At 45.9% G+C, this 20,818-nt stretch overlaps 1 protein-coding gene across 8 annotated transcripts in view; it reads left to right on the top strand.

Moving 5' to 3' along the window:
* The window catches only part of RBFOX1 (RNA binding fox-1 homolog 1), a 431,904-nt gene that overhangs the window by 20,601 nt on the left and 390,485 nt on the right, over nt 1-20,818 (top strand). For 4 of the 8 annotated variants that reach the window (XM_068967486.1, XM_068967485.1, XM_068967481.1 and 1 more), the window contains exon 1: nt 13,734-13,820. The exons of the other annotated variants lie outside the window; for them this stretch is intronic. In XM_068967486.1, the coding sequence (XP_068823587.1) occupies nt 13,734-13,820 (87 nt within the window). Of the gene's footprint in view, nt 1-13,733; nt 13,821-20,818 lie in introns of those variants that run through there. 8 annotated transcript variants of the gene reach the window in all.

Genomic DNA, 20,818 nt, shown 5'->3' with positions numbered 1-20,818 from the left:
CTCATCCATGTCAACAGAGCCAGGAATAGTTAGAGCCAGATTCTGAACCTAAGCTCAGTATGGGCCTGATATCTGAGTTCTTAGCCAGTATGGTACATATTATAATAAAAAGAAAATTCTGTTTTATATTAGTCAATTGGAGACCTGCAGAAATATATTTTGCAAAAATGTGTCTTTGGAAAATACACATGGGGCTGCCTGAGCCTGGACCACCCACATGTTCTGTGATCCTGGGCAAGTTGCTTAACTTTTCTGTGCTTCAGTTTCCCTGTCAGTCATACAATGATAGTAGTAGCAAAACTTGCCTTTCAGAGTTGCTGTAAAAATTATATGAGTTAATCTAATTTGGAAAGTTGCATGTACACCAGTGTTCATAGCAGCACTATTCACAATTGCCAAGAGACAATTCACAATTGCCAAGAGACAATTGTGGAGACAGTGTAAACACCCATCAGCAGATGAACGGATTAAGAAGATATGGTGTATATAGGTACACATGATGGGGTACTGCTCAGCCATAAAGATGAGTGTGAGATTGCCCTTTGTAGTGACATGGATCACCTAGAGATTATTATACTAAGTGAAATAAGTCACTTATTTCACTCAGGCAAATATTATATCATGCATATGTGGAATCTTAAAAAAATAATAATACAAGTCAACTTATTCGCAAAATAGACTCACAGAGAAAACAAACTTACGGTTACCAAAGGCGGAAGGGGAGGGGGACGGATAGCGTGGGATTGATAGATACACACTGCTATGTATAAAATAGATAGACAGAATATTCCTACTGGGTAGCACAGAAAACTACAGTCAATATCTTCTAATAACCTATAATGGAATCTGAAGCTGTACACCTGAAACTAACACAATATTATAAATCAAGTGTAATAAAATGTTAGGTGCTTAATCATGTCCGACTCTTAAGACCCCAGGGACTGTAGCCCGCCAGGCTCCTCTGTCCATGGGATTTGCCAGAAAAGAATGCTGGAGTGGGTTTCCATTCCTTTCTCCAGGAGATCTTCCCAACCCAGGGATCAAACCCAGGTATCCTGCATTGCAAGCAGATTCTTTACCATCTGAAAAAAAAAAAAAAAAGAGGCTACACGCGTGAATACATAAAGGAGTTAGAAGGTGCCTGGCAAATAGTAAATGATATATATGGTTTGTTCCCAAAATATTTAAAAATAGATGGTAATGTCGAGTCAGAAAGGAAATGAGGTCACTCCGGGTGGTTCCTCTTTTGATGTCCCCAGTGTGCCCCAGAAGGGCACTGCTAATCCGGGAAGCTGAGAAGCCCACCCGTCAGAGGCTCTTCTCTTGCCACCAGCTGCCAGGCCCTGACATCGCAGAGAAACTATCTGCAGCAGTCAGCGCCTTGGCTCCGACTTTCAGATGCTCAGCTGCATGGCGTGGTCCTGGGTCCCTCCTCTCTCTATCTTTTTTTCTGCAAGAACCAGACTGCGTAGTCTCTGCAAACACAGATGTGTATGTCCTGGCTCCATTCTCCCCCAGCGCTTGGTGACGGGTTTGGTGGGTGATACTCTATGCCTAACACACGCTCTTTGGGGTCTGTTTGTCTGTTTTCATTTCTGCTGTGAGTCTTAGTTGTAGCACGCCGGATCTTTTGTTGTTGTGGGAGTCCTCATGTGAGGACTCAGTAGCTATGGTGTGCAGTCTCAGTTGCCTTTCGGCATGCGACACCTTAGTTCCCCGACCTGGGATTAAACCAGTGTCCGCTTCGTTAGAAGGCAAATTCTCAACCACTGAACCGTCAGGGAAGTCCCCTACTCTTCGGTTTGATAGAATCTGTTTCTTGGCCTGAAATGGGAGGTGAAAGCTTCCACTAGAAGGCAGACCTTATCTTAAGACGATTGTTCATTGTCAGACAAAAGGGCTAAGGGTGTGTGTTCGAATTTCTTAGTGTCTGCCTAGGTTTGGGGATTCCCGGATGGCTCAGTGGTAAAGAATCCACCTACTAAGCAAGAGACGCAGGAGACATGGGTTCAGGCCCTGAGTTGGGATGATCCTCTGGGGAAGGAAATGGCAACCTACTCCAGTATTCTTGCCTGGAAGGTCCCATGGACAGTGGAGCCTGGTGGGCTGCAGTCCCTGGGGTCGCAAAGAGTCAGACACACCTGAGCACACATACTCCTTGATGGTACAATGTGCAGTGCCTTAGCATCTCCCCACATTGTTTGGTTTTTTTGCCTTCTTGAAATTCTCACTCCTGCTGAACTGTGGTGAGCGTTCTTTCAGTGGCAGGTGTACATCCACAGGGCTGGGCAACGTGATTCCAGGCAAGGACGGTCACCTGATCCGTCACCGGGAGCCTGAGGCCCCGCAGGGGTCCACAGATGGATGTCAGAGGACCCACCAGTTCCCAGCCGTGATACGGAACATTTTGTGAGTTATGTGCAGTTTTCTGGGATGAGGACAAAATTCTTAGAGTGGTCCATGCATCAAAAATAAGAGTGAAGAACCATCTCATCCCCTCGAGAAGAGGCATTTATAGGAGAAAGAGCCAAGGACGAGATGGGCCGAGGAGATAAGGAGTGCTGGAGGTTGAGATGGTGACACGGATTCATCTCTTTAGGGCTTTTTCTCTTGGATCACTCTGCCATCTTTTTTTTCTTCCCGTGGTTGCTCCCGGCTGGTGTTCCTATGTATCAGCCCGTTTCTACTGCCTTAGACCTCCTCTCCCTCGGCAGGTATTTTTCTGCTTCCTGATGACTCAGTGGGGTGGAGTGGGAGGGGCCGGAGGCCAGCCCTTCTCCAAGCCTTTAAGACTTGTCCGTCTGTCTTTCTGGGCTATGGTTTTGTCTGGCTTTGCTTTAACGGCAATTAGGGTACTTGAGAATGAGTGAGAAATTGAGGGAAAAGGAGATGAGGGTCTACTCAGCTTGAGTTTAGTCCAGGCCAGCATTTCTTAGAGTGTGTCCATGACTGTCGCAGGCGCAAAAGAGTTTCTCTTAGGTTCTAGGCGCTAGGACTTCTGGCCTGTTGCACAGGTCTGCGTATAGTAGCTCTGTTTCTTGGCCAATTTACTCCCCCTCTCAGTGGCTCTGTGTTCTTGTCTCTGATGCAATAAATGTTACAGAACCTGCTTCATAGGGATTTAGACGGGATCACCTAGATAACGCATCTGTTGAAATTAGTACAGGACAGGGCCTGGCACAAAGTAAGCACTGAATTTACAGCAACTGTGATAATGATGATGACGGTGGTGGTGATGGTCACAAAGATTCTGATGAAAGTAAAGAAATAGGAGGAGGAGAATTGGGAGAAACAGTAAAGAACTTTGTCCAGGGACTGACATAATTTATTACTCTCAATAGCCAGATATTCATATAGACAGCAAGATGGATGGATGGATAGATGCATGGATGGATGGATGGATGATGAATGGATGGATGGATGGATGGATGAGTGGGTATGGATAGATGGATGGATAAGTAGGTGGGTGGATGGATGGATTGCCAGTCAGTCATCAAATAAGTTTGGGAATGTCTGCATCAAACATGGTCAAACATGGTCTATTTTTCTTCCTTTACAGGACTTCTTGGGTGCTGTACTAGGCTATGCACCATGAACCCCCAAGTGGGAGAGAGATCAAGCTGAATCTCTCCCACTTATTTGGCCTCAGGGTTCTTTTTACACATGAAGCATCTCACCAGGCATCTTTGATGCTGAGTTGACTTTGGTAGAGGCCAGTGCAGACGTAGTCTCTCGGGGAAAAGGATGCCTGGAGTTCAGGTGGTTCAGCCCATTCCCAGGGAGGACAGAACAGGCATGGGGTCAGGACAGAAAGACCAGTTCTGAGTCCTGGGGCCTCGGGCTATTTGGAGTGAACTCTGTACCTGGCTCCTACAGGGCCTTGTAGGGCCCACACACATGCGCGCGCGCGCGCACACACACACACACACACACACACACGACCAAAGATGCCGGGAGGGCAGGAAGCGCAGTCTAGCCGAGCGGCTGAGTATTCATTCCCCATCCCTGAGAGACCCCAGGGAGTGTTTGTTTGCGGAGAACAAGGTCAATACGTTCTCAAACCCAGTTGCCATTCATCCCCAGACAGGTCAGGGGTCGGTTCCTGAAGCATTGTTGATCTCAGCAGAGATGGTATGCGAGGTTGATATTCTTAGATTTGCTCATTCAGCCAGTCAGTCTGGCTTTCAGAGGAGAATCAGGTCAAGAAGTGCTTAATGATCCGAGAGGAGGCGCTGCCTCCACCACTGGGGGCTGGGGTTTCTAATGCTGATCACCAGCTTCCTCACTCACAAGACCTACTGGAATTTTCTTTGTGTGTGTTCATAACCAATTTTATTGAGAGGGGGTGTGTGATGTTACTGGGTGGGGGTGACCCAGTGTCCTGGATTTTTTGAGTTATTCTTATTTCTTTTCTTTTCTTTTTTTTTTTGGTTATTCTTATTTCAGAGGCACTTCCTCACCCCCATAAACCCCCAGCTGAATTTGAAATTCTCATATTTTGTTTTCCAAACTGATCTTCCAGGGACAGTAGCTATGTCCACATATTCGTTAGACTCTCTGTCTTAATTTTTTGGTTTAGAACCTGGAAGAAGAAGGTAAGTTCTTCCAACAGAAATGCACCTCCCTGCTGGCATCTGTAAAAACTATCTGACCAGTTCACATTTGAAGGGAGGAAGGGTTTTGATACTTCTGGTTTGTGTTAGTCAATCAGTCGTGTCCGACGCTGTGCGACCCCATGGACGATAGCCTGCCAGACTCCTCTGTGCAAGGGATTCTCCAGGCTAGAAGGCTGGAATGGGTTGCCATTCTCTTCTCCAGGGGAATCTTCCTGACCCAGGGATCGAACCTGGGTGTTGTGCTGGTTTGATCCTTGGAACTAGATGCTGCTAATGCCTCATTACTATGACAACTGTGTCCCCACTATCAGCTCTGAGCCAGGGCCTCAGCTAACCGTGTCTGTATGTGACTCCTTTTTGAGTCTCTCGACACCCCGCGAGGTGTGGTTGCTCATCGTACTCTTGTTTCGTTGTTGCCGTTCAGTCACTAAGTCGTGTCTGGCTCTTTGTGACCCCATGGTTTGCAGCACGCCAGGCTTCCCTGTCCCGCACCATCTTCCGGAGTTTGTCCAAGTTCATGTTTTACAAATAATAAACCTGAGGCACAGAGATGTTAAGATTTTGGCACAAGAACACACAGCGAGCATCGGGTGGAAGGCAATGAGAGAATATAGCAATGCCGCTGAGAACTGATGCTTGCTTAGTACTTATGTAAGAGCTTGTGTAAGAGCTCTCCATGCATCACCTGATTCACACGTGTTAACTGATCCCAGTGGGCTGGGGATGTGTCTTCTCTTCCCAGGATGTGACTCTCCTGGCTGGACTGGTCCTTGGCTGAGGTTACAAATGAGGTGACTATAACCTAGAGAACAGGCGGTCGGTGGAAGCTTCTCCTATAGAAGGTCTTGCCTCCCTGGTAGTTGACACGATGCTTCCAGCCTCCCCTCTTCTGGGAGCTCACATGTCAACCCTCAGCCTCAGGACCGTAAGCATTATGTAGCATCTCAGAAACTTTTTCTTTGAGGTCCATTTCCCTTTGAGACAAAACCCTTCCATGCTTTGATCTTACCTGCGTTGGATGGGGTTAGAATGTGTGCCTGGTGCTGAGTGTGCACGTGTGTGCTCAGTTGCTCGGTCGTGTCCGACTCTTTATGACCCTATGGACTGTAGCCTGCCAGGCTCCTCTATCCATGGGCTTTTCCAGGCCAGAATACTGGAGCGGGTTGCCATTCTCTTTTTCTAGGTGATCGTGAGTGGAGTTTATCCATTTTTGTTCAAGTCGTTGCTCTAGAGTGGTTGTTTATCATGCTTTTGCAGAGATTAGGGGCGTGTAGAAGGGAAAACTGGGCCCTGAGAATTAAGAAAGCACCTGTTTTGCTGTCTAACATTGGACAGGTCACTTAACCTCTCTGAACCTCCGGAGCATCGTGGGGCTACCGCAGATAATTCTCAAGTGCCTCCTGAATGTCTACTCTGTGCCCAGTCCTGTGAGAAAGATGGAAAACAAAATGATGGAGCAGGAGGTGGAGGGCGTGAAATAGAAGCATACCCTGAAACAGTCACCAGTCAGGTCTTTACCATGTGGGAGAAAACCACTGCTGGTCTTCCAGGGGTTTAGACAGGTAGGGCTCTAAGCTCTGGAGAGGGTGGGAAAGCTGCCTGGGGCATCAAACGCATGTTTGCTTGTTGAAGAAGGGAGCGTTCATGGGTCCTGGGAGGAAACAGATGGCATGAAGGCTCCTACAGAGACATCATTGTGGTGTACAGGTAGGGCATTGAGGAGGCAGACTTGACCGGAAGACTGGGATGACTAGGAAACCCTTGACCTGGGCGCATGAAAGACATTGCTGAAGAAGAAAACATCGACTAAACTAGCCCTTTTTGAACACTTTCCGAGTGCCAGGAACACCCGTACGCAGCCTATCATTTCACAGCAGCAGCATACCTGTGCAACAGGCCAGATGTTGTCCCATTTTACCCCGAGGAGACTGGGGCTCAGGGCTAAGTGTCTTCTCATCCCAGATCAAATGTTGAAAAGGATGACAGAGCCAGAATCCCAACTTGGCCTCTACAGGTATGGAGCTCATGCTTTCTCATGGTACCCAGACCCTTCCAGGTGAGTTGAGATGACCTTGGAAATCTGAAGCTCTCAATGGTATGGAGACCGCCAGCAAATGCAATGTGTAAATGCAGCTTCACTCTTACTCGTCCAAAACCATTGTTCAGTCAGTCATTCTCTCAGGAAGCATTTTAGGAAGCTTCATTTGTCTACTCAGCCTTTTAGTCATTGGGTAAATAAGCATGGGGACACTTCCCAGGTAGCCCTAATAGTAAAAACAAAACAAAAAAAACCCGCCTAAGAGAAGTGAGAGATGTGGGTTCCATCCCTGGGTCGGAAAGATCCCCTGGAGGAGGGCATGGCAACCCACTCCAGTATTCTTGCCTGGAGAGTCTCATGGGCAGAGGAGCCTGGCGGGTTATAGGCCATTGAGTCACAAAGAATCGGACATAACTGAAAGGACTTAACACTGCATGAATAAGAATGAATAACACGCTTCCTTATGTGAGCCAGTCTACCTACTTGAAGGAATCATCACACGTAAAAGAATCATTATTATACAATATAACATGATTTTAGCACACGGGTGATGGTACAGTGAGTTCTGCCTGGGGTGATGCAAAAGGTTTTGCAGAAAATGTGCCTTTGACTAAGGCCAGTAATGTTAAATTACAAAGAAGGAAGGGAGACAGGGAGAAAGGAAGGAAAGAAGGGAGGGAAAGAGGGCAGTTCTGCATAGCAGGCAAATTTGTAAGGAGTGGTGGATTTGTGAAGGTGTTTGGCAAAGGCAGCTCAGTGTGGTTTGCAGAGAAGTGATTGGTACAAGGAAGGACAGTGTGTATTAGAGGATGCAGCTGGGAAAGGAAAGCTGAGGGATATGGCAAAAGACCTTGAAAAATGGTACAAAATTCTCTGTCACCCAACTTGGCCTGGAAATGGGGTGTGTGCTAAGCGGCTTCAGTTGTGTCCACCACTTCCTGGCCCTATGAGCTGTATAGCCCACCAGGCTCCTCTGTCCATGGGATTCTCCAGGCAAGAATACTGGAGTGGGTTGCCATGGCCTCCTCCAGGGGATCTTTCCAACCCAGGGATCGGACCAGAGTCTTTTAAGTCTCCTGCGTTGTCAGGCGGGTTCTTTACCACTAGCGCCACCTGGGAATGGGGAGGCATGGGTCATTAATCTGCATAGATCTTCCTCAGGAGATAACGACTGTCAATACCCGCAAGATAAAGAGTATGATTATTGTCAGAGAAACACTCCATTCCCTGCGCATTCTGTTTTGTCCTGTTCTGATGGTCATTTTTCAGGAAGCAGGTAAAGGATGATGGGGATGGTCACAAAGGCTCCTGATCAGGGGGTGTGTGGGGCGGCGGGGGGGGGGGGGGAGGTGGCTTTCTCCCAGACTTCAGGGATTGTTGAGCCAAGGAAGTATGTGCCAAAAGGCACACACTAGATCTTCCAGGCTCTCAAGAGATCTTGCAGATATACAGTGTATAGACGGTACTTCCGTTTAAACATGCCCGCTCCTTTTCGTGTTGCGACGTCAAAGCATCATCGCTGTTGTTGTCGTCATCAGCCCCGTTAGCACGTTCATCCTCATCGTCACCTATAAACTGGATTTGGTCCACGAGGCAGCAGTCGGCTCTGTTGGCCAATAGCAGCCATAAGTCAGGAATCAGTCTTTGCTGAGTGCTCCCCGATCCCATCCTCCAGGCAATCCTTGTGCTTTCTGTCCTTTTTCCTTCTCTTACATGAGTGTTGAGACTTGGGGTAGCTGCTGCTCGGAAGGGTTGGTGCTGGCTGGTCACCCTCATGTTGGCTCTCAAGATCCAGGGAAAGAGTTGTCCTATGTGACAGCATAGGAAGAACCTTCTGGGGGTTCCCTCACGGTCCAGTGGCTAAGACTCCTTGCCCCCAATGCAGCGGGCCCAGGTTCATTCCCTGGTCAGCAGGCAACTAGAGGCCATGTGTCACAGCTAAAACCCAGTGCAGTCAACTAAATAAAATAAATAAAAAATGTTTTAAATAGAAAAACTATTAAAAAAAAAAAAAAAGAAGAAGCATTTGAATCCAGGAAAGGATAAGAGAGGTCAGTAACCATGAAGCGAGTGTCTTGTTGCACAGCAGAGATGAACACAAGATTGTAAAGCAATTATTTTTGTTGTTCAGTTGCTAAGTCATGTCCGACTTCACTCTGTGACCCCATGGACTGCAGCATGCTAGCCTTTCCTGTCCTTTGCTATCTCCCAGAGTTTGCTCAAACTCATGTCCATTGAGCCAGCGATGCTATCCAGCCATCTCACCCTCTGTCGTCCCCTTCTCCTTTTGCCTTTGATCTTTCCCAGCATCGTGGTCTTTTCCAATAAGTCGGCTCTTTGCATCAGGTGGCCAAAGTATTGGAGCATCAGCATCAGTACTTCCAATGAATATTATACTCTAACTTAATAAAAAATAAAAAAAAGAAAGGATTTGGATAAAGATGAGAAAAACCATGGCCTGTGAGGCAAACCTGGCTTTGACTGTCTTTGTATGACCCTTAAGCTCAGATTGGTTTATATAATTTTAAACGGTTGAGAAAAACTAAAGAGAATATTTTGTGACAGGTGAAAATGACAGGAAATTCAAATTTCAGAATCCACTTATGTACTGTAATCATTTTCATATGAAAATGGCACAGTTTTGAGTAGTTGTAACACAGAGAGTTGAAGGTTCACGACATCTAAAATATTTGTCACCTGCCCATTTTCAGAAAAAAAGTTTGCCCTCCGCTGCTTGCGACTGCCAGCGTGTTAATGGTACATGGCTCTTGGTTTGAATTCAGTCTACCATTCATTCCCATGTTTGCTACCCACTGAGAAGGCAATGGCACCCCACTCCAGTACTCTTGCCTGGCAAATCCCACGGACGGAGGAGCCTGGTGGGCTGCAGTCCATGGGGTTGCTAAGAGTTGGACACGACTGAGCGACTTCACTTTTACTTTTCACTTTCATGCATTGGAGAAGGAAATGGCAACCCACTCCAGTGTTCTTGCCTGGAGAATCCCAGGGGCAGGGGAGCCTGGTGGGCTGCCGTCTCTGGGGTTGCACAGAGTCGGACACGACTGAAGCAACTTAGCAGCAGCAGCAGCAGCCAGGACTATATCTCTCGTCCTTTGCCTCTTTTTTTTTTTTTTTTCTTTTTTTCTCTCTCTCTTTAAATTCCTGCAAGATACTATGAGCTTAAGACACCATTACTAGACACGGTAGCTACCTGTTTACTGTGAGCCAATGGGAAGTGAAGATACAGAGACTACAGTGCCTGCTTCTCTGTCCATGGAGTTTTTCCTGGCAAGAATGCTGGCGTGAGTCCAACCCAGGAATTGAACCCAGGTCTCCTGCATTGCAGGCAGATTCTTTACCATCTGAGCCACCAGGGAAGCCCACCTTTTAGTGGAAGAAATGGACCCCCAAGCCAAGAGCTATGGTCCAGTCATACTGGATGCTTCCCGTTTGGGAAAACAGAACATGTCAGAAAACAAGAGGTTTTGGTTAGTGATCATTATTTATTTCCGTGTTGTATTATTTCATAAAGTTTGGTGGATGGGTTTTGAAAAAGGAAACATTCAATTCACACCACTTCACAAATATAACTACTACAATCATAGATGACAGTTGTATCTAAATATAAAATCAGAATCAGAGGAGATGTGAGTAACAGGACTGGAGGTGGCGAGAACAGGAAGATGAAAACACAGATACGCCCGTAGTACAGGTCAAAGGAATGGACAGAGCTGAACCTCTTATTGGGCTCTGACCTCGCAGCCAAAGTGAAAAAGGGTCACAAGACAACAGGCCTTTATTTTCAGAGAGAGGGAAAGGTATGCTAAATGCTCAGGAGCAGAAAAGCTTTTGTGGCTTAGAGTTCTTACAAAGAAAAGAGAAAGCACCTTTTGCAAAGGAAACGGTATATATCTATACGTTCTGGTTGTATAGGCACGCCTCATTTCATTGTGCTTCCCAGGTGTCGCGTTTGTTGTTGTTTAACAGACTGAATGTTTATGACAACCCTGAGTCAAGCAAGTCAGCGGACACCATTCTCCCAACAGCACTGCCTCACCTCACATCTCTGTCATATTTTGGTAACTCTCACTGTTTCAGACTTTTTCATTATTTTCCATTTGTCCATGTCTGTGATAACTGATTTTCAAGGTTACGATTTCAGCTCGCTGAGGATTCAGATGGTGGGGAGCTTCCCTGGTGGCTCAGAGGTTAAAGCATCTGCCTGCAATGCGGGAGACCTGGGTTCAATCCCTGGGTCGGGAAGATTCCCCTGGAGAAGGAAATGGCACCCCACTCCAGTATTCTTGCCTGGAGAATCCCATGGACGGAGGAACCTGGTGGGCTACAGTACAGTCACAAAGAGTCAGACACGACTGAGTGACTTCACTTTCACTTTAGCCTATTTTAACAAGAAAGTATTTTTTTAATTAAGGCATATACTTCTTTTAGACATAAGGCTTTCACACACTTAATAGACTATAGTATAGTATAACCATATCTTTTTCATGCACTGGGAAACCAGAAATGTGTACAACTTGCTTTATTGCAGTGTCTTCAAGGTCTACCTATATTTCTGAAATACATCATCAAGTTCTTTAAAAAAAACAGCACACATAGTAATATATAGAAGACTCTTACATTTACATAACTCTACAGTTTCCATGCCATTCCATGCCGTATTTCATTGAGCATTACCGACTCAATGGACATGAATTTGAGCAAACTCCAGGAGATGGCGAAGGACAGGGAAGCCTAGCTGTGCTGCAGTCCACGTGGTCGCAAAGAATCAGACACAACTTAGCAACTGAACAAGTTTCCAAAACACTTCCACAATTTTGCTCATCAGAACCCTCTTGGTGAAGAGGAAGTGAGTATTATCACTTACATAGGAGATTCAGGAAACAAAGTCTAAATGTATACATTTCTGGCCTTCCTGAACTCCTGCCTCCTGGTCCAGTGATTTTTCCATCAGAGACATAACACAGTCTGACCCCAGGGCTTTCCAAAATCAGGAAGAGCTCTCCCCGCCCCCAGGAAGCAGTCTCATGGTAAAGCTTCTGTTCTCACTGGTAACTTCTCAGAAGAGCAGTGTTGAAAGTCAGCGTCAAAAGCTAAAGTTAGAAACAGTATCAGGCTGTTAAGTAAGAGAGGGTCAACTCGCAGCTGTTCCTGGAGCTTTCTGAATCGTAACAGGGTGGCCACTTGGATACATGAGAATCAATTATACAGAAACCTTGTCAAGATGGCCCCGATTCAGCCTTAAATCATTGCATTCTCTGCCAAATGCTGTCCACTGTCGTTATCTAGAAATGTAATTATGCAACTAAATCAAGCAGCTAAAATTAGTGTAGTGTAAAAACACCTTGGCGATCTAAAAGTGGAGGCATTGACTTTTGGATTTAGAAAAAGCCAATAGTTGAATACGTTTTGCTGTGTCTGATGCTCTCCAAGTTTCAACAAAAATCTATATCCAGTGTCAGGTTTCGAGTTCGAGGTGGGAGGTGGCAAGCAGATGTTGGGCTTGAAGGTGATTTTCAGTGATCTCCAGGGCCTTTAGCATGGCCTGAGTAGACTCAGTCTGTGCTCTCAAAATTGGGAAATTCTCCACACTAGCAGGTGCTTTCCTGGGATACATATTAGAAGAGTGACAATCTGAAGGCTGCCTTTGCCTTCCACCCGAAGTCAAAGGCGTATCTATACCAGGCGTCCGTAGAGAAACAGGAAACACAGGATAAGAATGCCAAATACATGTCTTGGCATGCCAAGGATGCCAAGCACTTTTCTCGTCGCACAACCCTATGAGGTAGGGTCTGTTATTATCTCAGTTTTCCAAATGAAGAAACGAAGGTTCAGAGACGCTGAGCAACGTGTTCAGCATCACTCAGCTGCCAAGTTGGGACACCCAAGTCAGTGTAATTCCACTTCCTGCAATCCCATCTGGGTGTATCTGTGACCACGTAACGCATGCTGGACCATCACTTGGATGTTTTCAAACATCAGAAAGATCTGAAATACTGGAGTGTATTTCTCATCTGTGGTTTTGGTGTACATTGGGTATGCCTTTGAACTCTCGGAGCAGGGAGTCATCTGATTAATAGATTGCATATTAAAATATAACAACTGAAAGCTCAAAGGCAAAGAATGTTAGAACTTTATTTTTAAGGCGTATGAAGTTATATTATGGAACCAAATACTGTAATGGATACGGTGGCCAATTAGGAATTAGGAGCCTGGCACTGCCTCTCATGTGTGGAGGGCTGTGAGCATGCAATTCAGCCAGCGTGAACCTCATTTCTTGTGTGGACCAGGAACTAGTAATAGTAGCTACTTGCGAGAGTTTTGAGAATGAAATTCCAAAACATGTGTAAATAATTTAGCTATAGTTCTGTGTGCCATAGCACACACTGCAGATACTTGGTGGTATGATTATATTTTGGGCACAAGTTGCCCCTTTAAAGCTAAAACCAGGGAGAGAGAAAGAGATAGAGAGAGAGACATAGGATAACAAGATAGCATCTTCTTCGTTTCTCTGTGATCAGAACCAGAGGCTGTCTGCGTTCCTCTACTGAGCTTTTAAGTGGCAGCTGATGATCATATCAATTGACATTTCTCAGCTTTCCTCTCTAACCATCCCACACAGACTCCAATTTTGTTTTTTCCTTTTCCCCAAATTCCTTCGGAAAGAGCCCAAATCTGCCAGCCTGACCACCTTGCTCCCCGTCTCTGGGTCTCTCTCACTCTCTCTGAGAACTAAATTAATGAAGAGTATTTGGTTAGTCATGTTAGGCAAGCCGTTCCCAAAATAGAACCTTCCATTTTGGTAGCTTCAAGCCTGCAGCTGCTGTGTCTCTCCCTCGTCTGCGAAGAAAACTTTCACATTAAGAGTTGCTGATGCTGGATTTTCTTTCTCTCCCCTCTGAGTGTTGATGAGCTCTGCGCTCCTGACAGCGGCGATCTGGCTCTCAGCTCTGTGGTTCGGAAGAAGTTGGGCCTATAGATTTTTTTTTTCTTTCTTTTTCTTCCCCCAACTCTCCATTGATGCGTTGAGCTTCCGAGGGGATCCCACCTGCCCGTAAAGCATGTTGCCTTCTCAAGGAGTCCTCTTGCATCCCTATGGCGTGCCTATGATCGTTCCAGCCGCCCCCTACTTCCCAGGACTGATCCAGGTAATTCAAGGCCACTGCCAGCCAGCAACTTAACTCCGGAGCGCGCAGAGTAATAATTGGAATTTTTATGGTTGAGAAAGCAAACACTTTTAATACAGGAAAAAGCCCTCGTGTAGTCTGAGGGAAGACAGTAGGAAATCAAAAAGATGGATCACCCTAATCTGGCTATTGACATCTCTCATGGTTGAATAAATGGTGTAGTTGAGCTATATTTGCTTGTATTGATCGGGCTGCTGTTTAACATTCATGCCTTTGCTTCGGGAGGTTGACCACGGGGCAAAGGATTTGTTCTCCTTCTCGGCTCTCGGAGGGACTCCGTCTCCCACAGCAGATCCCTAGGCGGACTAACTGGTCATGAGGTGACTTGGTTAAGAGCTTTCACCCAGGAAACAGGAGCATGAAATACGCATTAATCCTTAGGTTCCGCTTCCCAGGATTTGTCTGTTTTCATGGAGGGTACCCCCGCCTTCCCAAACCTGAAATTGACCAGTGGCAGGGAGGCAAAAGGATCGCTCTTTTGATGGTTAATTTATGAAGTTCAGAGATGATACTAGGAATACTTTACCAGTTGTTTACATCTGAATGATGGCAAGAAAGGAGATGATTGAAACACAAGTTGGTTTCACTTTTAAGGCTTTTCATTCTGTGTTGGGAGAATCATCAAATAAGATATCTGGGGCCTTTTTTTTTTTTTTCCTTTTCATTTTAAGTGTGCCTTTTTAAGCAAATGTTGGCTTCTGGGTACGTGTCTGAATTTCTCTGTGGAAGACTGACTAATGACAGAGGCTGAACGTCAGGGGAAACCCGGATGTCTTCTTTTGTGGTTTGTTTGAGAGCAGTCATCTTTTTGTTGTACATTCTGTATCTCCCTGCTACAAGAAAGAAAAGCTACATGTAGTTAGTACGTTCTTTTTCCCTTCAGTTCTATGCTCCTCCCTCCACAATCTTTCAAAATTCTGCAACACTAGCTCATTAATTCAAATTTCTGAGGAGGGTTCTGGTCAAACCTCCAGTGTCTCCTTTTCTGAATATTGTTGTTACCTCTTGTAAACTGTAAGAATCTTGGCAATTTGAGCCATTAAGGGCGAGTCCAAAACATAGCGAAACATCTTATCATTCCAGGTTTATGGTCCCTGATCATTTGGGAGGCTTCTACATTATGCATGAGAAATAATGGGCTACCTGGAGAGTGGTCCTCAACAACATGGAAACAGTTCCATCCTTCCAGGCGTACGCAGGCCAGTGAGGCACTGGGGTCTGAAGTCAGGCTCGGTGACACACCGGAAAACCTTTTACTTCCGTTGGACATTCGGGGTGAAGGTTAGCGGTTGGAGTTTTGTCAGACCCTGGACCGCCCCATCCGATAAATAATTACAAGCAAATCGTGCCCTTCACTGTATGCTGATTGATGCTGAAATTGCTTTTGAAAGTTCTCATAAGTTCCTGTTATAGATTAAGTGCCGGTGTAGGAAAAATAACAGCACCCACTGAAATGGGTGAATGTAATCAGGCTTAATGGACTCGAGAGCTTGTTGGGAATTAAATAACTATCGATCCGCTGGAATGCTGCTGTCATTACAAAATGCCACTCTGGACGTATTACCCGGGTGATAGATGAGAAGACACACGGGCGAGCTGAGAAATTGGGGAGGCCCGGTTCCCATTCCTTACCCCTGTGCAGAGCCTTTGAGAAATGGATTCAGTTTCTGGGGGGAAGAAACAAGAGATTTTACTTGCAGATTGTTGCTGGGATCATGCTTTGTTTTCCCAAGTGACACCTCCGGTAACTAGTTACCCAGAAGTCAGGGAGTGGTGCAGCAGGGGGTCTGAGCCCAGATGCTGTGACAGCCTTCATCTTCTTCCTCTCCCAGCCGCTGTGGATCACACGGAAACGCTCTGGGTGGGGAGAGACTGGCCTTCTTTCCAGTTTTCTGAGACAGCCTGTGTTATTTATCCAGCGGCATCAAGCAACTCAGACACTCCACTGCAGTAACGTTTGCAAGTGAAGGAAAGGCAACTCAAAGAGAGAAAAAACTAAGACACACACCCACACACTCGCCTCTCAGCTGATGCTTCAGGTGATACTAGGTGCCCTGTATTCCCGCAGACTCTATCAGCTTGCTGACCAATTCGTTGATCATGTGGGTTTCCTCCCAGACTCTTCAAGATGGAAATGTGTGTGTGGGTGATTTGTCGCTCAGTCATGTCCAACTCTGCGACCCCATGGACTGCAGCTCAGCACACTCCTCTGTCCATGGGGACTCTCCAGGCAAGAATACTGGAGTGGGTTGCTGTGCCCTCCTCCAGGGGATCTTCCCGACCCAGGCTTTCCCAAACTCACAGACTTAGAGAACGAACTTATGGTTGCCAGCGGGGAGGGAGAGGTAGGAAGTTTGAGATGGACATGTACACACTGCTGTATTTAAAACGGATAACCGATAAGGACCTACTGTATAGCACAGGGAACTCTGCTCAATGTTATGTGGCAGCCTGGATGGGAAGGGGCTTTGGGGGGGAATGGATACATGTGTATGGATGGCTGAGTCCCTTTGCTGTCCACCTGAAACTGTCACAGCATTGTTAATCTGCTCTACCCCAGTACAAAATAGAAGTTTAAAAAAAGATGCCAGGGCTTTCCTAGAGGGAGTTAAGGTGCTGCCCACGTCCTCATAATGTGATCAGTGAGGCAGTTCCATGATCCCAAATAGAGTGTGTTCCTTCCACAGTAGTAAGTTCCGTGGGACTGGAGGTATGAAACAGCTGTAGGGGCCACTTGGCAGGGTTGTCTTATCAGAATTTAGGATTCCTCTCACAGTCTTTCCATGGTGAAGAATCAGTGATTCTGTGGCCTAAGAATTTCCTTTTCATAACCCTATCAAGTGCCACTTTTTGTTTTCCTATTGCTCTGTTTTTGTCTGCACAGTCCAAGAAAACAAACAATAATTGATCGGACATCATAAGAGGCTTTTAAGAGAGCATCGCCTTATCCTGCAAAGGCAGTGAGCAAAGATGTTTCCTAATAATTCCGAGGACGTGACTCAATAGTATCTTTTGTCCCAGGAGTAGATTCAATAGCGACTGCTGACCTCATGGGCCATCCCCGAAGAAAGCTAGATGCTTTACCATATTGAATATCCTGAACCCATCTTTTGATGTCTGAACTTGTTGAATAGATAGCAAGGTGAATAATTTTTCCTTCCAGCCTTGTAAAGTATTCCAGAGTGACCGTGGAGGATTGGGCTAAACCAGTTTGGACAGTTTTCATGCATAGCAAGAAGCAGAAGAGGAGAAATACTATCCAGTATCAAATATGAACAGTGTATAAACACTGTTCCGTTCCCCTTGGCACAGAGCGGACTGCTGGTATCTCTGGTTAAGAAGAACGAACATGTCTTCCCATTGAACTCCTTTATTCATGTCTCAATTTCCAACAAGACCTTGAATGATCAATGAGTTACCTGACCTGAGAACAGCAGATTTGACAAGTAAATTGTCCGTCAGTCTTGAGTGGAAGAAGCTACCAGGAGAACTTACCCGCCGTGGACCAATGGCCAGCCACACAGCGTCAGACGATATCATCTAAACCACAGCTTTGTAACTGATCAGTCTGGGTGGTGTTTGGGTCTAATGAGCCTTCGGCTCTGGGTTCAAGTTCAGACTTGAGCCCCTCACTCTAGATATTTATCTGCCAGATATAGCCCTTGCCCATCACTGCTGGATTATTCTCCACACCAAGACAGTTCCACTCTCATCTCCTCCGGATAGTGCAGGTCAGGTCTGGAGACTGTTTTCCTAGACAGAGGACGGTGTAGACACGGCCACATTCGCCTCACCACTCATTTTTTCACTTTAGTCACTCAGTTGCTGCCCACATATTCCGTATCAGGCACTTTCCATGTACCTGGAAACCAGAAGCAGCCAGTACAGCTACTGACTGTTAGGTTCACACCCTAGTGGAAGAGAACCTTAGATAAATATAAAATCCAGATGACAGTAAAAGCACCAGGAAAGCATGATAGGTGATAAATATTTCATACTTGCTATGTACCAGGCAGGGCTTCCAGGTGGCACTAGTGATTGGTAAAGAACCCACCTGCCAGTGCAGGAGACGTAAGAGACTTGGGTTTGATCCCTGGATCAGGAAGATCCCCTGGAGGAGGGCCTGGCAACCCACTCTAGTATTCTTGCCTGGAGAATCCCATGAACAGAGGAGCTTGGCTGGCTGTGGTCAATGGGATCACAAAGAGTCGGACTTGACTGAAGCGACTGGTATGCATGCATGTACCAGGCATGGTGCTAAATACTTACATATTTTATGTCAATTTATCCTAACAATGCAGTTGTCCCCCTGCTTATCTGTGGAGGATGTTGAGTTTAAAAAATCTTCAGCAACCTAAAAGTTGAGAGGTATGTTTTATTCAATACTAAGTTTTAGGACTTCAAGCCTGGGCCTCTCCAGTAAACCTGAGCAAACTGCTCCTGGGAGGCGAGGGGATGAGCCTGGTTATATAGAAGTTTTGTAACAAAGAGCAGGTAGTCTGAGCATCAAAGAGATTATTCTTATTGAAAGAAAAGCAGATATCCCAAGTTAAGGAATTTAGCACTTTTCTATTAGAGGAAGATGCAAGAGTCCAGGCTCACTGAGATCATTCCTTTAGTATGCGTCTCAGCCATCAGGGCATGGTCCTGTGTTTTCACATCCTGAGCTTCCTCAGGGCTCACTGTGGGGAATGGCTACAGTCTGCTGGCTGCTGGATTGCAGGCGTTCTTCTCCTTCCCCCAGGGTCACCAGCCACTGATGACTGTGACGTCCTTGTTTACTAGCCGGGCAGGAAATGCTCCATTTCCCAGGGATATGGCCTAGACCCCCAGTGGATGCTTTAGATAGTACTGGACCCAAGATAGATTGTGTTTTTCCCTGTACACACATACCTGTGTGTGTGTGTGTGTGTGTGTGTGTGTGTGTGTGTGTGTGTGTGTGAGTTACTCAGTCATGTCTGACTCTCTGCAGCCCTGTGGACTGTAGCCTACCAGGCTCCTCTGCCCATGGAATTTTCCAGGCAAAAATACTAGAGTGGGTACATACATGTGGTCAAGTTTAATTTGTAAATTAGACACAGTCAGAGGCTACTAATAATTAATAATAAAGTAGAACTATTATAACAGTTTACTGCAATAAGAAGTTGTGAATGTGCCCCTGGATATCTTACTATACAAAGCACACACTTTTTTTTTTTTTTTTCCTTTCTAGAAGTGTCACAGAGAAGATTCATTCTTGACATAGATCTTAGCAATTTTAGCATATGGTTTTGTTGCCTTCCTTATTAGGTTGAGAATGTTTTCCTTTTCATTTCAAGGAAGCACTTGACGGCTTCTCTTTGTCCATCAGAACTGCCAGCATCACTAATTCTTGTCCTTTGGGGCTGGTATTCAGGAAAATCAGGATCCTTTGCACCCGAGCATCACAGTAACTCTGTAGTCAATCTGATAACTGAGATAGTTACTAAGCAACTAACTGTGTGAGATCTTCTGAACACAGGGATTGTCCACATCCTGGACAGGACAGAATGGGACTGGACCGCCCAGAACAACATACAGTTTAAAATGTATGAATTGTTTACTTCTGGAATTTTCCATTTAATATTTTAAAGCTGTGGTTGACCTCAGGTAAACCTAGGAGAGCAAACTTGTGGATAATGGTGGTTACTGTAACCAGAAAGTTGGGTTCTATTTATCCTACCATTATCTGTAATTGTAAATCTCTCAAAGCTCTGAAAACCAGCTTTTTTGTGGGGTGGGGGGAATGTTGGCACTAAAATGCCTTTCGGAAGAAAACTTGACCTGAAATGATGTGTTGCTATTTATAGACTGTCTTTATCCCACTCAGTGTGAATATTCATATATTTTGCTACGGGAACTTTTCTGTGTTTGATTTTAGAGTGTTGTCCCAGGCCCTGCTGAGAAAGTTACATAATCTGTTTCTGATGGATTCCCTTTCTGGAAAAGAAAAATCTCCTCAAATCTGAATTTCAAGATAGAGGTGACCCCAGGGATCTTGGATGAGAAATTACAGTCATGTATTACAATGCCTTTTCTGCATATGGAGGACCTGAACCTGACATTTAGAGAAAGGTCACTTGCCCAAGGTCACAAGGATTGTCACAAGGATTCTGCCAGAGCTGAGATGTGGACCACATCTGGTAGACTGGAACCTTTGTTCTTTGTCACAGATCCACTGTCGAGGTGCATATGGAGATATAGGAGAGGGAGACAGTGGATGCCTCTTGAAGTAGGAAAGAGGGTCGTTCAGAGGGGAATGAGGGCTTCCCAGGTGGTGCTGAAGGTAAAGAACCCGCCTACCAGTGCAGGAAACGCAAGAGGTGCAGGTTCAATCCCTGGGTCAGGAAGCTCCCCTACAAGAGGGCCTGGCAACCCACTCCAGTATTCTTGCCTGGAGAATCCCACGTATAGAGGAGTCTGGCGGGGCTGCAGTCCATCAGGCTGCAAAGAGTCAAACACAGTTGAATCAACGTAGCATGCATGCACTCAGAGGGGAAAGGTGGCATTCAAGTCTGGCTGTAGAACATCATCAGACATTCTCTGGGCAAGCAGAGGAGAAAGCCCTTCCTATCAGAGCAGAGAACGTGGGTGAGCTCACGATGCTTGGGTTGACATATCAAGACAGAGCTTCAGTATCTTCCCCAACCCATTGGCACTGTGTGTCTTGCCATTGTGTAAAGATAGGTCTCAAAAGACAGGGCTCCAGAGGAGCTGGGAGGAATCTCAGAAATGGAGCTTCTGAGCCCCAAATCTCTCTGTGCCCACAGAGGAATGGGCTCTCTAATGCCCTTCTCTGAATCCGGCAGGTGAATGTCGAATTCCCTGGATTTTGAGTCCCAATCGCAATTTGCTATCTTTTCTCTCTGAAGCAGTAAGCTCTCTGAAGGCTGTGTTCTCCACCCTGTACCCCACAGAATTAGATGGCAGCAGAGAAATAA

The sequence above is a fragment of the Capricornis sumatraensis genome, chromosome 3, assembly GCF_032405125.1.
Source record: "Capricornis sumatraensis isolate serow.1 chromosome 3, serow.2, whole genome shotgun sequence".
In the NCBI taxonomy this organism is placed as follows: Eukaryota; Metazoa; Chordata; class Mammalia; order Artiodactyla; family Bovidae; genus Capricornis; species Capricornis sumatraensis.
The sequence above is the reverse complement of the archived record's forward strand: the minus strand, read 5'-3'. Positions and strand labels throughout refer to the sequence as shown.